Source organism: Lichenostomus cassidix, chromosome 13, assembly GCF_008360975.1.
Source record: "Lichenostomus cassidix isolate B80296 chromosome 13, HeHo_3.0, whole genome shotgun sequence".
Taxonomy (NCBI): Eukaryota; Metazoa; Chordata; class Aves; order Passeriformes; family Meliphagidae; genus Lichenostomus; species Lichenostomus cassidix.
In genome coordinates this window covers 3,910,881-3,925,702 of record NC_139494.1, presented here as the reverse complement: position 1 = coordinate 3,925,702, position 14,822 = coordinate 3,910,881, and the positions used below count along the sequence as shown (strand labels likewise).

At 38.6% G+C, this 14,822-nt stretch overlaps 1 protein-coding gene across 1 annotated transcript in view; it reads left to right on the top strand.

Moving 5' to 3' along the window:
• Nucleotides 1-14,822, top strand: part of DOCK2 (dedicator of cytokinesis 2) — a 149,967-nt gene that overhangs the window by 103,213 nt on the left and 31,932 nt on the right. The window contains exons 30-32 of the mRNA XM_085073400.1: nt 7,001-7,079; nt 14,054-14,154; nt 14,254-14,312. Of these exons, the coding sequence (XP_084929526.1) occupies nt 7,001-7,079; nt 14,054-14,154; nt 14,254-14,312 (239 nt within the window). The remainder of the gene's footprint in view (nt 1-7,000; nt 7,080-14,053; nt 14,155-14,253; nt 14,313-14,822) is intronic.

The window sequence follows — 14,822 nt, the reverse complement described above, 5'->3', positions numbered from 1 at the left end:
GCAATTTCCTTGTATTTAACATTATTTTGAACAGTTAATTTTCATATTTTTTTACCAGAAGCATCACAAAATAACCCTGCTGGTGTATTCTGTATTTGCTGCATAATCATCTCTTTTAAAATTCATAATCTGCTGGTTCAATGCAATGAAAATCAGTGGAAGAATGGAGAAGTAATTTCACAGTATCAATTCAAACTTCCTTCAAAAGGGAAGGCTGTGGGAGTTTATTAGTGTGTGACATCCTGACACAACCATGTTAAGACATCACAGTCATCTTTAAGAACCAGGTTTCAGCTTTGTGTCTGATTGCCTTTCTTGATGTAGCACTAAAGACAGCCTGTGATTGTTAATTGTCTCATTAATTCAGAATATTTCTACTATGCAAAAAATTGTCTGCAATGCACAAAAAAGCAAACGAGACAGAAGTGAGAAGAAACTCAAAATATAAGCAAAATAACTGGAAGTACCTCTCAAGCTGATTTACTCAGAGCCCATTCTGACAGCTCTATGTATGCTTCATTTTCAAGCTATGAAGTTTCTTAAAGCATCCAAAACATCCCAGTTCCCGGAGTTTGGCACTAGATGTGTACCTAATACGCAGTTTTGAAAATGTATTTTGGTTCCTAAGTGAGAGCTACACAGTGTTTAAAGCACCTTTTGGGTAGATGCTGAAGGAAAAGCTACATACACAGATCCTGTTGACCAGCTCAAGGGTCTCACATGGAAACTTCACATCCTTGTTTTTCTCTGGGAGTTCACTGCTGCTGCTGCCAAAGTCACTCTGGCACATGCAATATTCTGGATGCTTGGCATAGCTGTTTAATGTAAATTTTCAAATAATGCTAATAAGGAAGAAAATGATGCATGTTTGAGACAAACCCCAATATTATAATTGAGACAAGCAGCTGGAGCCACAGCCATGTAGAAGCAGTTGCTTTCTGACATTGTTATTTAGTTACACTCTAGTTGTACTTTGGAAAAGAATATAGGAATATGACAATTGCTCTATCATTAGAATTCAATATAAATGGTTCAAAAAATTATTCCTCACTCTGTGGTGAAGCTGAGTTGACACAAGGGAGAAATATGATGAAATTATACTTTGTGCCACTGGCCATACTTTTCCAGTTACCATGGAAGTGGATTTCTTCCCAAGTGTTGCCATTATTGTGCTCTTCATAACTAGGTTTCATGTAGCCACAAGGTTTTTAAATATTATTTTCATTTTGCATTCCCCTTCATTTATAAATCAGTGATTGCCATGTTCTTAGGAGATAATTTCTGCTGTTGCTATGTGAAGATTTTTGTTATCTTTTCACCTGGAGTCCATGTGAGTTTTAGTCTCTCTGGTCCCACTGCTGGCTTGTCTGGTGTCTCTCCAGTGTATTTTGTACCTTCCAGCACAAGTTTATAGTTGCCAATCACTGTTTCAGTCCCTGACAATGATCAGCATTGGGGTTTGGGTCTAACCCTCTCTTCTCATTCTGTAATGTGCCTTCTTCTGCGTGTTCTGCACACAAGGAAAAGCTGACAGAAGCCTACAGGAGAATAAGTTGACTTCAGCTGCTTTTCCCTTGTGTTTGCTTTATGTTACAATACCTATCAGGTGTCTTCTGCATAACACTTTCTGAGAATGACACTAAACTCAATATAAATTATGTATGAGTATTGTTTTGGCTCTGCTATTCCCTGCTCCACATTTCATAGAATTGGCATAATGGCCAAACCACGTCAATCAGAACTCAGAAAAGATCTTTAAAAATAATAGTCAGCACATCCTCCAGGGTTTGCAAGAACTTCCCTCATATTCCTCATCTGTTCAAGTAGAAGATTCACTGATGAAAGTGCTGGGGATTACAAAAAAACCTGAAATTAGTGTAACTTCTTCTGCCTTGAATTTCTGCACCAAACTCTCTGAAGGAAAAGCACTTAGGGTTTGTGGCAAGAAGTTCTAAATTGTAAAAACTGTCCATACCTTCACTGGCTTTTAGATGTGACTTTAAAAACCCCATATATGCCATCATTTTAATGGTTTCTTTCAGTAAGTTTTCACGACACAGGAAATACACTCTTTTAAACTTTATCTCTATTTTTCTGTGTCTGATTATCCAGCAGAAATTTGTATTTGATTCGTTTTTTCCACCTGTCATTACATCAGTGCAGTCACAGCTTGAGGAGACATAGCAAGCTTGAGCTCGAGCTGATGCTCATAAATACCTAAGTGAATTCATTCAGCCTTCACCTCAGGATCTGGGTTACTCATCTCAAAATTGAAGCAGTGAACTCCCAAATTTTAAAGTCATGTGAACCTGAAAAGACACTGAAGAGCATCTCACTGCACTGCTTTAAAAGAATTCACGTGTAAGAGTCTGAGGAAAGGTCTATTCATTATTTTGGAAAGGTTTCTAATTTTCTGTCTGATTTATGCACCTTTCCCAAAATAATGTCATGGATCCAGAAGTGTTCTTTGTCTGGAGCACGGTGCAGAAAAAGGCCAACTTTTGTAAAGCCACCTAAGAACTGTCAATGGGAATTTAAGGGTTTGTTTGTTTGTTTGGGGTTTTTTTGGGGGTGCTGTTTGTTTGGTTTTTTCATTGCAATCCTCTCCTTTTTTATGTTGCAAGAAGCTGATGTAACAATTCTAACTAGCTTGCTAGAAATAACTTGGTGTTGCAGATCTGAATTTTAGGTTTATTACCTATTTACATTTCAAAAGCAAGGACAACATGCAGACCTATTTTACTGCTAAACAAAATCATCATCTTCTGAGGAATAGCCTTGAAATCCTAAATTGATTAACATCTTGTTTATGAATACAGAATTCTTTCCTTGCTCCATCTAAGTCCCTCTATTTTATTTTGAGGGAGAATCAGCTTAAAATAAAACCTTTATCTTAGGGTGACATGAATTTTCAGTGTTGTCTGTCTTAAATTATTTCTCCATGTTACTTAAGGTACTGTTCTCTCCCTGTTTAGAACAGAGAGCTGTGTGTGAAATTCAGTACAGTTGCACAGGATTCTATTCTTTGGGCTCTCTTTCCAGCCAAGATTTTTAACAAATGTCTCTGACAATACAATAAAGTAAAGCAGAAGCAGCAGGAAAGTCAGAGAGATAGGGGAAACAGGAGCAGTCGAACCATGGCAATTTTGTTGCTGTCCTGAGCCAAACCCTGCCTTTTTATAGCCACATTTAGCTCACAGCCTTTGGACTTCAAAGATCTTCCATAAATCTTCAGGCCCAAGAGTTTTATATGGGCTGTACATTAGAAACATCAATCCTCATAAACTCAGGAAATATCACAGAAGTTATTGTGGGTAAAGAAATTTCCGCAATTTTAGATCACAATTATTTAAACTGATGAGAAATTAATTCTGTATTAAGTGACTGTAGAAAAGTTATTGTTTAATTAAAATTAATGGAAAATGTGACAATTTCAATTAGATCTTTAAAGATTAGTGTTTCAAATTATATTTTCTCATGTTTTTATAAAAATCCTGAACTGTTTTAAAAGTACCTGTTTAGTCTCATACTTGTGGCTACTTAATTAATGCCTCTTTTGGTGAAAGGGGAGACTGAGGCAGGACAGTGAAATCATTGAGGCAGGACACATGGCATTGGCAGGAGCCAGGAATAGCAGTCAAACCTCCTGCCTAAGTGACTCCCAATGACAGGAATAGATACACCCTTTAGGCAAAATACAAATGCATGAAAATATTTGGAACTTGACAGCCTGGAAATATTGCATGCTCCCTGAAAATGTGCCATTCCAGTCTGTCAGATAAAAATATTTGTGATAGTAAAAGGGATATTTACAGAAGACAGCTTACATATAATTATATTGTATAGAATCCTGTAAATATTTGTAATATTTTCTGTGATTTCTAGTGGGCATTAAAGACTTCAGTATTTCTTTGTGTCCTTAAGGGTTTTCTGTATGGCTAAAAGTAAAGAACAAGCTCCTCAGAAAAAATTTTATTATTACACACAGTAATATGTCCATATTATGAAATAGACTTCCACTAATATATTTTATGTGTATTTCAATTATGATTATTTCTGCTGTATCTTGCATGATATCTCTGCTTAAAGAGTAAAGTACTGAAAAGTGTGGGAGTTTTCTTGCAAGAAAAAAATTATTAGGGCCATACCAGGGTCTGCTTAAACTGAATATTTAGGTGATGTATTTCACCATGGTGTTGGAGTAGTGTGGAAATGCACAGAATTTAGGAAGTAAAGAAGCCTCAGAAATGGAAGACACCCCCTCCTTCTCCAACTGAAAACTGAGTGAAGAGAAATGCTGGAGCTAAAGAACTTGCTTATGTGAGTTGGCAAGAAATAAACTTTGTAAATCAAAGGGTTTAGAACAGTACACAGCTAGAGAAAAGACACAACTCTGAAAAGGCCTTGACCTAAAACTCCTGTTCAGAAGAATAATGATGATGATCACACAGGATAACATGTCTGTGATTCTGCTGAGCTGTGTGGGGTTTTGTGCTGCCTAAAATAAATCACTCCTTTAGAATCCCTTTTTTCTGCAACATCTTAAACTGTTAGTGTCAAGCATCAGGCAGCTTTGAGGAGATAAATGTCCCCATGTGAGTGGAGTGTTAGAGAAGAATGTGTTTATTTTCTTGTGGGCAGTGTGGGACAGCTTTCTGCAGGAATCACATTTTGGAGCTGGTCTCATAAAAGGTGGAAAAGTAACTCCAATAGCCTGGGAGATGACACTGGGGCACAGGGCAGCCCTGGCAGTGTGCACAGGGTGTTTGGCAGAGCAGTGATAGCCTGCAAGGGCAGGACTGAGCAAAATTAGATTTCTTGAACTTGACGAGATTTGGTGACACTCGGCTTTTCACAAATCAGCCCCTTATTTCTGCAGGCAGGATTAGCAGAGCCAGTGCTGGAAGATGAGCTCAGAGAATGCCCTGGACCACAGGAGGAGGCTCAGCTGAATGTGTGGGATGATGCTGGGGAGTGACACAGCACTGTCAGAAATTACCTCTCAGTGACACAAATCCCGCAGCGTCCCTCTGGTCACCTGAACTAAAAGGACTTGGCAAGGTGTGACAACATGCATAATTATTTAATTTCCTTCATCACATCAGCAATACAGGGGAACGTTACGTGGATGGAATGAAATTCTTTAGGTTTTCACAAAGAATATTTTCTTCCTGGAGAACCTCACCCACAGCAAGGGATTTCACTCCAGCCAGTCAGCACTCTAATGAAGCAGGGAGCTCCTTTGGGTGATTGCTCAGTGGTTCCGTGGGATTCCCTGCCGGAAAGCTGAGCTTTTGTTTTACCTCCCTCATTAAGAAACTGAGCTTAGCCTTTCTGATTTTTTTTTTTTTTCTTGTGATGAGACTAAAACTCCTTTCCCTGACTGCTCTGTTTCTCCAGTGGCTCACAGATGGCTGCAAGGGGACCAGTGTGACAACAGAGCTTGTTTGCTGTGTTCTACCATCCTCCAGTGACCAATGGCATTTAATTGTCCTCCCCTCAGTTTAGTCTTTGATGTGTCTAATCACTTCTGAGCCAGTATAAAATTCAGGCATTCACAGCATCCTGAAGCAATGAGCTGCAGAGTTGAGCAAGATTAACACAGAACTTGGGTCTGCTAGTTTTGGATGCACATTCTGATTGTGTTCAGCTCTCTGATGCTTCTCTGGGAAGCTGTGAGCACTCAGACTCTCATCTCCACAGTGCTTTTGATTTTATGGATCCTGTCACCTCCCTCCTCAGTCACACAGTGTCCTCTGACTGAGGAGTATTTCAGTGTCATATTTATTTGCTTGCTTTCTTCTCTCTTGTTTCTTTTCCTGTTTGTGTATCTTTTTGAGATGAGACACCAAGACACCACAGAGAATCCAGAACAAGGACACAGCATTCCTTTGACAGGAATATGACATATGGATATCCTGCAGATTCTTAATCTTTTGCTGATAATCCTAATTATTGAATTATTGCTTTCTCTGATGTTACTAATCACTGAGATGGTGGGGATTTCTGGATCTGGCTGTTACAACTATTAGATCATTTTCCTGACTGTGAATATCTGGTTGTATTTGAACAATCATTGTATTTGAACAATTATGATTGGTTTTCCCTTGTGTTCCTTTGTTTCTGTTTGCCCTGACAGTGTTTTCCATAGAAATATTTCCAGTTAATAACTTAAAAAATTTACCTATGAAGCAGAGGCAAATGATCACTTTCAGTCAATTTACAATTTTGAAAACAACTGAATTATTTAAATAAACTTTATAAATATTTAAAGATACAATTGATTTTTGTTTTACAAATGTCCCATGCTGGGAAGTCAGACAAAGAAATTAGCTTTAGAAACATGACTTAATCATGCTGCATTAATCAAGAGCTTAAATAGGTGCTGCTTTTCAGGCTAGAAGGGCAATGTTCATGCTCTTACTCTTGGAAGAAGTAACTGTATAGTATTTTGAATGTGTATTTTCGGTGTTTTGAATGTTTTTATGATCAGCCTTGGAGAGGAAGGAAGGCAGAGGTGTCATCCTCCCCTCCCCACCTGTAAGAAAGCTGAAGAACTGCACTTAATATCTTTGAAGTGTAAAAAGTGCAGTGGCAGCTCTTAAGTAATGATGTGAGCACAGGAGCTGTTCCAGCTGTCAAACCCTGAGAGGAGGCAATGCCACCCTCCTGAATGATTTGGGTTTGGCAGAAGGTGACACTGGGTTTGAAAGAATTGCTGTTTTCTCAGGAATGCAGTGTAGTGTGCAGCAAAGGAAAGAAAATTCTATTGTCTGACTTTTCCAACAGAGATCAAGAAACTTGTTTACAATTGTGTAATTGTTTTTTATGTGTAACAGTATAAATCCTGTGCCACAGTGCAGATTGTCACCCTCTGTGCTCATGTGTGATTCTCCCAATGTGTTCAGTACCAAATGTGCTCCCACAAATATCATACATGGTGGATATTGATTGCCAGAGGTCACATTCATTTATCTCCATCACTGCTTTTCTTTTTTAGGGTGTTCTTGAGAGCCATCAACAAATTTGCAGAGACAATGAACCAGAAATTTTTGGAGAACATGAATTTTGAAGTCCAAGTAAGTACTGAGGGTTTTTAGCTGAGCCAAGGCAGTATGTGCAGGAGTGCCTGAGCCCCTCCTGGTGCTGTGCCCCAGGGTCACACAGGCTGGGGCTCTGAATGGGGCAGGATTAGATCATCTTCCATATGACATCAGAATTGGGCTTTGCTTATTTATAAGACACCCAAACAGGGTATTTTGCGACTCTGTTCAGGAGCGGCAAGCAGAAAACTCCTTTTTCTTAACCAGCCAAATGCATTCAGAAAGTCAATCTTGGGTGTAACACAGAGCCTTTACAATGTCAGTGCTATGGATGTAGGACAGAAAGAGCTTAACTTTGCTGATTCCTAGAGTATTTAGGACTTAGAATTTATTTTTAACTTGTACTCTTCCCTGACAAGTCTATCTTCATTTATTTATTAGTTCTTTCTGTAATAATTTTTAATTAAGGTTAGTTGGGTTTTTTGGTTTGTTCGATATCATTCTGTGTAATTTCACTCTTCAGTTATGCATTTTGCCATGTTTGGCTTCCTTTAGATAAAAATGACAATGACTGTAGTTTTCACATTCATTAAATTGGTATCAAAATGTAAATACACTTTTAGATTCAGGACTTGTCCTTAAGTGGTGCCTGATCATGGTGTGTAAAGTTATTCTGTTTCACTCTTAACATAAAGTTCAGGGCTTTATATTTTACAGTTCATCTCACAACTTGCAATCTGTTTTCAGTGATTCCACTTGTGCTAAAAGCTGTTGGGGAATTGGTCTCTTGGTCCTCAGCACAAAACACCAAATAGCTGCAGAGCAGCCAAGGCAGTGGTTACACAGGAAGGGTTTAAAAGACAGTAGTGGAAAGAAAGGTAAAAGATTCAGTTCACACTCAGTTGCAGTGACCTCAAGTAGGAAAAGTGGAGCTTTTTCCACCTTGATTTCATTAAAAATGTTCTACCTTCAAAAGGTGTGACTATGCAAATGTATATATGTATAATATTAAGGGTTTTTTAAATCAAAGAGAAAGATATTTCTTCCAATTAACTTCAAATTTACTTTTTTAGTAAATATCCCTATTGGAAACTCTCAGATCCTTCACATATTTATGATGTAATCTGTCTTAGGCTCTATCAATTTATTAACAAGCAATTTATAACCTATAATTTCTATATCATTTCATCACTTTTTACTGCACGATGTGTCAGGAATTTTTAAAAGCAGATAAAGATCTGAAAGACATCACCATAGGCAGGACACCAAAACCCCACAGACTATAAACACTGTGTCTGTCAAAGTTTTATTAAGGTGTACACTGCCTTTTCCAAAAGTGAAAGCAGCAGTTTGATCTGGAGCTTTTATTTCAGCTGTTTCCTGTGGCAATTCTGTGCATTCCAAAGTGTTATCAAAACAACCAGGACGTTGTAGTTCAACATTGCACCTTTGGTTCAAAGGGGATGCATTAATGCTCTTTTATTCATGACATGTCAAATACTTGGAGGCTCTGAGTAAGCTAAACAATGTTATAGTAAATAAGTAGTGCCCTGTAAAGAATTGTAGTAGCCTTATAGTCTTCAAAAGAGGCTTTAAAGTACAAATCAAGGAGATACCTTACTTGTCTTTCATGAATAAAAGCTCTGCAAATCTTCCAAGAGTTCCCTAACTATACCTATTTAAAAAGCTACTACTACACTAAAAAAAAAACTGAATAGTGCAAAGAACCTATTCTAATATTCTTAATTATAAATTAAAATTTTATTTCCCACAATATATTTCTTTTTATATCAATACATCTTGGCTGTAAGCAAACGTGAGCAGTGGTTAACACGAAGTAAATGAGGAGCTGAATGGGCAGGGGAAAATAGAGATGCACATCAGTCAAAGTTTTATTTAAATAAAAAGATGAAACATCTTTAAGTTCTCTGTAAACAAGTGCGTGATTTATACTGTTTGTAGGGGGGTGTTTTCAGATCAGATTATTAATAGTTGAAGTAAAGTCTTGTTGCTGTTGAGCCGCTAGCAGAGAAAAGAACCCAGTTCTCAGTGGCAAGAAGGAAAAGACCTTTATTGTTTTGATTTCATCATGTATATAGAGTTTTCAAAGGTCACCCAGATTGGTCAGTCAGAAACCTCCCCCTAGGCCTGACTGGCCAGGCCTGCACCGTCCAAATCTTGGGACAATGTTTTTAATAACATCCAAACTTTATCTTTATTTATAAAACACAAAAAGAATTCTCATGGGAAAGACCTGTGCTAGCCACAAAGTCTTAATTAAAAGAAAAAATTAAAACTCTATTTAAAGCCCAGTGAAATAGATCTGACGATTTTCACTTGGCTGAGTGGCTGCATGGCAATAAATGGTAGACAGCCAAAGCAAACAAAGCAAGTCAACTGTGAAGCAGTGGAGCATCTAAAACTGTGTGGTTTAAATCTAGAGAACTGCAATGAAGAAATTTTTTGCTACTCTGGTGGAGCTTGTTAAATGGAGAGGAAAAAAGGGTTTCTGGCCTCTTTCTTGTTTGCAAAGCAAATTGGGTTTTTTGTGTATTATGTGATTAAGGTAGAAGGGAAAGAGGTATTGTCATTAAGGGCCTGGGAGAGGATGTGCTGTGTCTGATCAGGAGTTGGTACAGTCCTTAGCTTTAGAGTTAGTTATTGCCTTAAAGCCATTGGCTCAGTGCTGAAACTGCTGCACACAGAGAAAAATCGCAAAAGCACGCCCAGCCCAGCAGCGATGGGCTGTTCCATTTCCTGCCTTAGCACTGTCATCACTCGAGTTCACTGAGCCCATTTTGTTGGGGAGCCCTTCCCTAATCCCAGAGCTTTGCCACCAAGGTTGTCACTGCACTGGGCAGGCAGGAAGTGCCACAATGTTGGGAATATTGGTCTTGGAGGTAAAAAAAATAGTCTGATATCTGAGGCTTTGTGCCTGCTGGGTGAGGGGGTGATTTTCCTTGGTTTGTGTTTTTTTCTGGGTTTGCACACAGAGTACATGAGAGGTTGATTCAGTACATCAGTGGCACTCAGAGGTTGTGTCCCACAGGGATTCTCCAGTGTCAGCACAAAGCAAAACTTAGCACAATAAAACCAGGTCTGCCTGAAGGGCTTCTGTTATAGAATATTTACTGTTGTGCTGATAAAACAAAGCTGATTGCTCCAGAGGAAATAATTTTACAGGAGAGAAAGGAGTGAAATTTCATTAAGAGATTGACCAAAAATAAACCGTGAAGTAGGAGTGAAGGAGGGCTCCAATATTCATGGTGCCTTCAGCTGGGGAGTGCCTACAGTACAAACAGGGACAGAATCATGCATAATGCATGACTCTGCATGCCTCTGTACTGAACATAACCTAGAACATGAGGATTTAATGCACAGGAATCTGGAGTGTCAGTAGGAATTATTGGTATAGGTAAAAACCCTCAATATTTAGCAGTTTATATTCTATTCATGTCCCTGGATTTGAAACAGGTTATTTTCTTGCATTTGTGTTAGATATAAAGAGGTTATGTTAAATATTGAAACAGGTTATCTAGAAAGGGCAGGGAATATTTTCTCTCGTGAGGATTCTGAAGAGTGAATCCAGCAGTTCACCTGTCTGAAGCAGTCTAGCATATGGAGCTGGGGCAGCTGAGCTGGCAGGTGTCCTTCCAGCAACATGTCCAGTGCTTGCAGCTAGGAAAAGTCTGCAGGCCTGCAACTATGGAGTATTGGAGCTGAAGACTCAATGTTGCCTTACAAAATGAGGGTCTTGCTGCCCTTGTAAAATCCTTGCTCACTTCTATTACTTTGGCTAACCAGAAAGTATTCTGGAAATGACTCAGCTGAACTAGAGGTGAAAAACGAGTTAGATAATTGTACAACAATTATTAGAAGCAATAAGTGCTCACACCGTGGGGCTGGTGGTTGGTTACACCTGATGTGTGTTCTTATTGTGGTTTATGGTGGTTGGTTTAACATGTGTTTTGAAAAAGTGTTCCCTGAAGGTCACCCTGGTGTCTTTGCTTTAATTATAAGAACTGTGATTTTCTATACTCATGCAATACATTCATGGTATCCTCAATGGCTGTCTGAGAAGATGTCATCTGTGGCAAATAGGACAATTCCAGGGCATTTTGTTCTGTTGGCAGCTGATGTCATTGCTAGGTGTTACCTTTGTCCAGGATAGAGGATTTTCCCTCTGCTGTCACTGTCATCTCCTGGCTCCATCCCTTGGGTTTGGAGTCTTGCTCTGCACAGGAGGAGTCTCCATCCAGCAAGGGAACACATTCCCACCCAGAGCCACGTCGTTCCTTGCAGTGGCTTTAGTGCAGATTTCCTCTGGGAATGTCTGATTGGAGGTGGCAGCGTCTGACACATTCGGGGCAGGGCAGAGTGAGCAAACAAACCATTTTGTTGTGCTCAGGCACAGCTGTTGTAGAGCTGCTCTGGAAAATGCAGTCTTACTGATTCCTGCTCCTCCCTCCCTTCCCTCCATTAGCACTATATTTACAGGGCATTAGGAAGGATTATAATTCTAAATCTCTGCTGTTACAGGGATTATAATTTATGTATTAATCACCTATATTCCTGCCACTGAATTTATTATAAAAGGCATAATCCAACATCTAATGTCAGTCTGATTTGAAAGAAAATGCTTATTTTTTGTGTTTCCCTACCTTTCTTGCATGCATTAGGCTCCATTAATAACTCAGCAGTAAAGCAATGTGTTTCAGCATCCCAAACAGAATTGTGCAACTTACTTTTTGTGTTAAAATCTTAATTTAGAGACCCCGAAATCAAAACCCTGTGTGCCTTACAAATACACAGGGGAAAAATACACAGTGTGCAAAAATCTCTGTATGACAGAGACAGACATTGTAGAAACAATGCAGAGGTTAATAGCGAATGAAACCTTTGGGAAATTTAGCTAGCATGAACTATACTGCCAATATTAAAGTGTTATATTTAATTTTATAATGTTTTTTAATATTAAATATTGTATTGTGCATTTGAAAATTATCAGCTTACAGAGTTTAAAATTCATTGTTGATCCTTCCACCAGCAAATAGCTGGTGTCAGAGGTGTGTGAAGGAAGAGGCTGCAGCCTTTTCTCCTGGATAATTTTTTAGGATAACTACCAAATCTCTTCTTCATGACATGGCTGGAAATTTCCTACTAAATTAACTCCACATTTTCCAATTTGATAGATGTTCAAAGTGTCTTGGAATGTTATTGTGGGGTTAAGAGAAAACAAAACATGTCTCATAAGACTAATTTTTCCATTTTTAAAATCTGTTTCTACATGTTGTTACTTCAGAGAGAGATTACTTTGTCTCATAGAGTTTTAGTGTTAGTTTTGATGCTTAAAATCACGTGAGTCCTTAATTTGAATACATTTTTTAAATGGAAAAGATCCTATGTTTTCAGGCATTTCAGGGTACTCTGAGGACAGAAGGAAAATATGTTATACATAAGGTGATTGAGTCTCTAGGGTGTGTCTCTGACAAAGGTGGCACTGAACTTGGAGCTATTCAATGAAAAAATACACCATTTCATGATAAGGCTTCATTTTTCTCCCCACAATCTAGACCAATTTGAGAAATTTTCCGTTTCTCTGGTATAATTGACACATACAGAGTGTGTGCCCTGTACATCAATAAATACAGCTTCTCAAGGGGCTGCAAGCTCCACACTGGTCAAAATAATCTCTTAAAATATGTGGTAAGAGAGGAAAGCAGGCCCTTCAGGCCATGAACAGCATCTCTTCTGATGAGCAAGGCTGTGAATTGGCTGCAGATTGAGTTGGTGTGTGTGCAGCAGGGCCAGCTGTGCTCTGGGGCTGGGGCTGCTCACACACCCAGAACCTCCAAGGGCTTGGAAATGAGCAGCTCTGCTGAGTAGAGCCTTAGCTGGGCCTCCAGGGGGGCAATAAACTAACAGCAGGATCATCTACAGATTATAGAGGACATTGAGAGTTGTAGTTACGATGGGAAATGTCTGTGGTTCTGGGTGTGTTTGTGTGTGTTGGTATCTGTTTTTCCTGGTTATTTGCACACAAGACTTTTCCAGGCTCTAAAGGGCAGAGGCCACTTAAGTTTTGATGGAACATTTTGTTCTCAGGCTGTTTAGTGTGGGTTCCCAAGCCAGGCTTGTATTGCACCATACAAAATGAACAGCTCTGTTCCATGTTTTGTTCCATCCTTTGAATCACCACTGAATACATTTAACAGTGCCTTTCTGCTCTCTCACTGAGACCTACCACTGGTTTTAGACACAGCTGCATGTTTAAGGGTTTAAAGCTGTTGCTGACTGCCTAGAAGCTGCTGAAATTTGTATTTCCTTCCTTAAATTTGTGTTTCCTAGGGAAGTTTCTCTTTTCTCTTTCCTTTCCTAGTGTGTGAGGAGTGCTTCATTTTGATTGTCTGGAGAAGAAGTAATTTGCTTTCAGGAATGAAGGGTTGTGCACTGCAAGAGTGAGGGCTTTTTGTCTAATTCAAGTACACAGCTCAGTAATATCAGCTGTTATTTAGGGATGTATTTTGTCCTTCTTTCATGTGGAGAGCTCTTCACAAATTACACTGGAATTTCATACAAATGCATGTTGAATTAGGATCCAAAGAGGAGGCAGGAGAGGCCTTTTGAAGTGGTGCTCAAATGCAGTGTAATTACATTGGTGCCTTTAGCTCCAAATTGTTAAGATTCAACAGCATGTAATGTGTTCACCAAGTCCTGCTTTGGTTCAGAGTTTAATGTTGTTGGCTAATGAATCTCAAGTGAATCTTTTTTTAGCAATATTTATTCAGCTTCTCTGTTATTAAAAGCAAATGTGTAGTAGTGGTTATTAAAATTCATCTTTCTTGCTTTTCTGCTAATTGCATAATACTAATGATGTACATCTTTGCATAATATAAAAACTCATATTGCTTGCATCATTTGGGTTCATAAATTATTCCACATTATGCATCATTTAATATTATTCCTGCTTTCCTCAAAATTATTATAATTTCCTTATATTCAATTTACAGCTGTGGAACAACTATTTTCATCTGGCTGTGGCATTTATTACCCAAGATTCACTACAGCTAGAAAACTTTTCCCATGCAAAATACAACAAAATCCAGAACAAGTAAGCAAAAATGTATACTTTAGTTTATATCTTTAATTTTGTTATAAAATGATAAGAAAGGTAATGATAAAAGTTCCTTTCACATTCCTTTTCCCCTAGATATGGAGATATGAGACGTTTAATTGGCTTTGCTATCCGTGACATGTGGTACAAACTTGGTGAGTAGCAAAGAGAACTTCACTGCAACTGAATCTGTCACATAATGTTTGTCCCATTGAAAAATATCTGACATGAAGTGCTTTTGTAAATATTTCTGCTATTTGAACTTAAAATATGTTTTCACTCCTATGACTAAGCTTGGAGCTGACATGAGATATGGTTGGACTACTGCCAGATTTTTATTTACAGGAGAACTCACAACCTTCTTTCAGATTTCAAAAACCTTATTTTGCAGAAACTGAGGCTGAATAAATTTTCCCTGAGAAAGTTACTGCTCAACCTGAACCTGTGGTTCCAGAAATTAGGAGACTCAGGTTTGGAAGCTGTTTGGATTAAAATTCCAAGAAAAGGTTTTTACATTTGTTTTCCAGCCAGGTTCTGCTGCTCCTCCTTCATATGAAGGCTGCACCACATGGCATTACTGTGTGGTGCTGACAGAATTTGGGGGTTCTTAGGTTTATTTCTTACTTTCTACTCTAAATATTTATAAGAAGATGACAAAAGGTGAA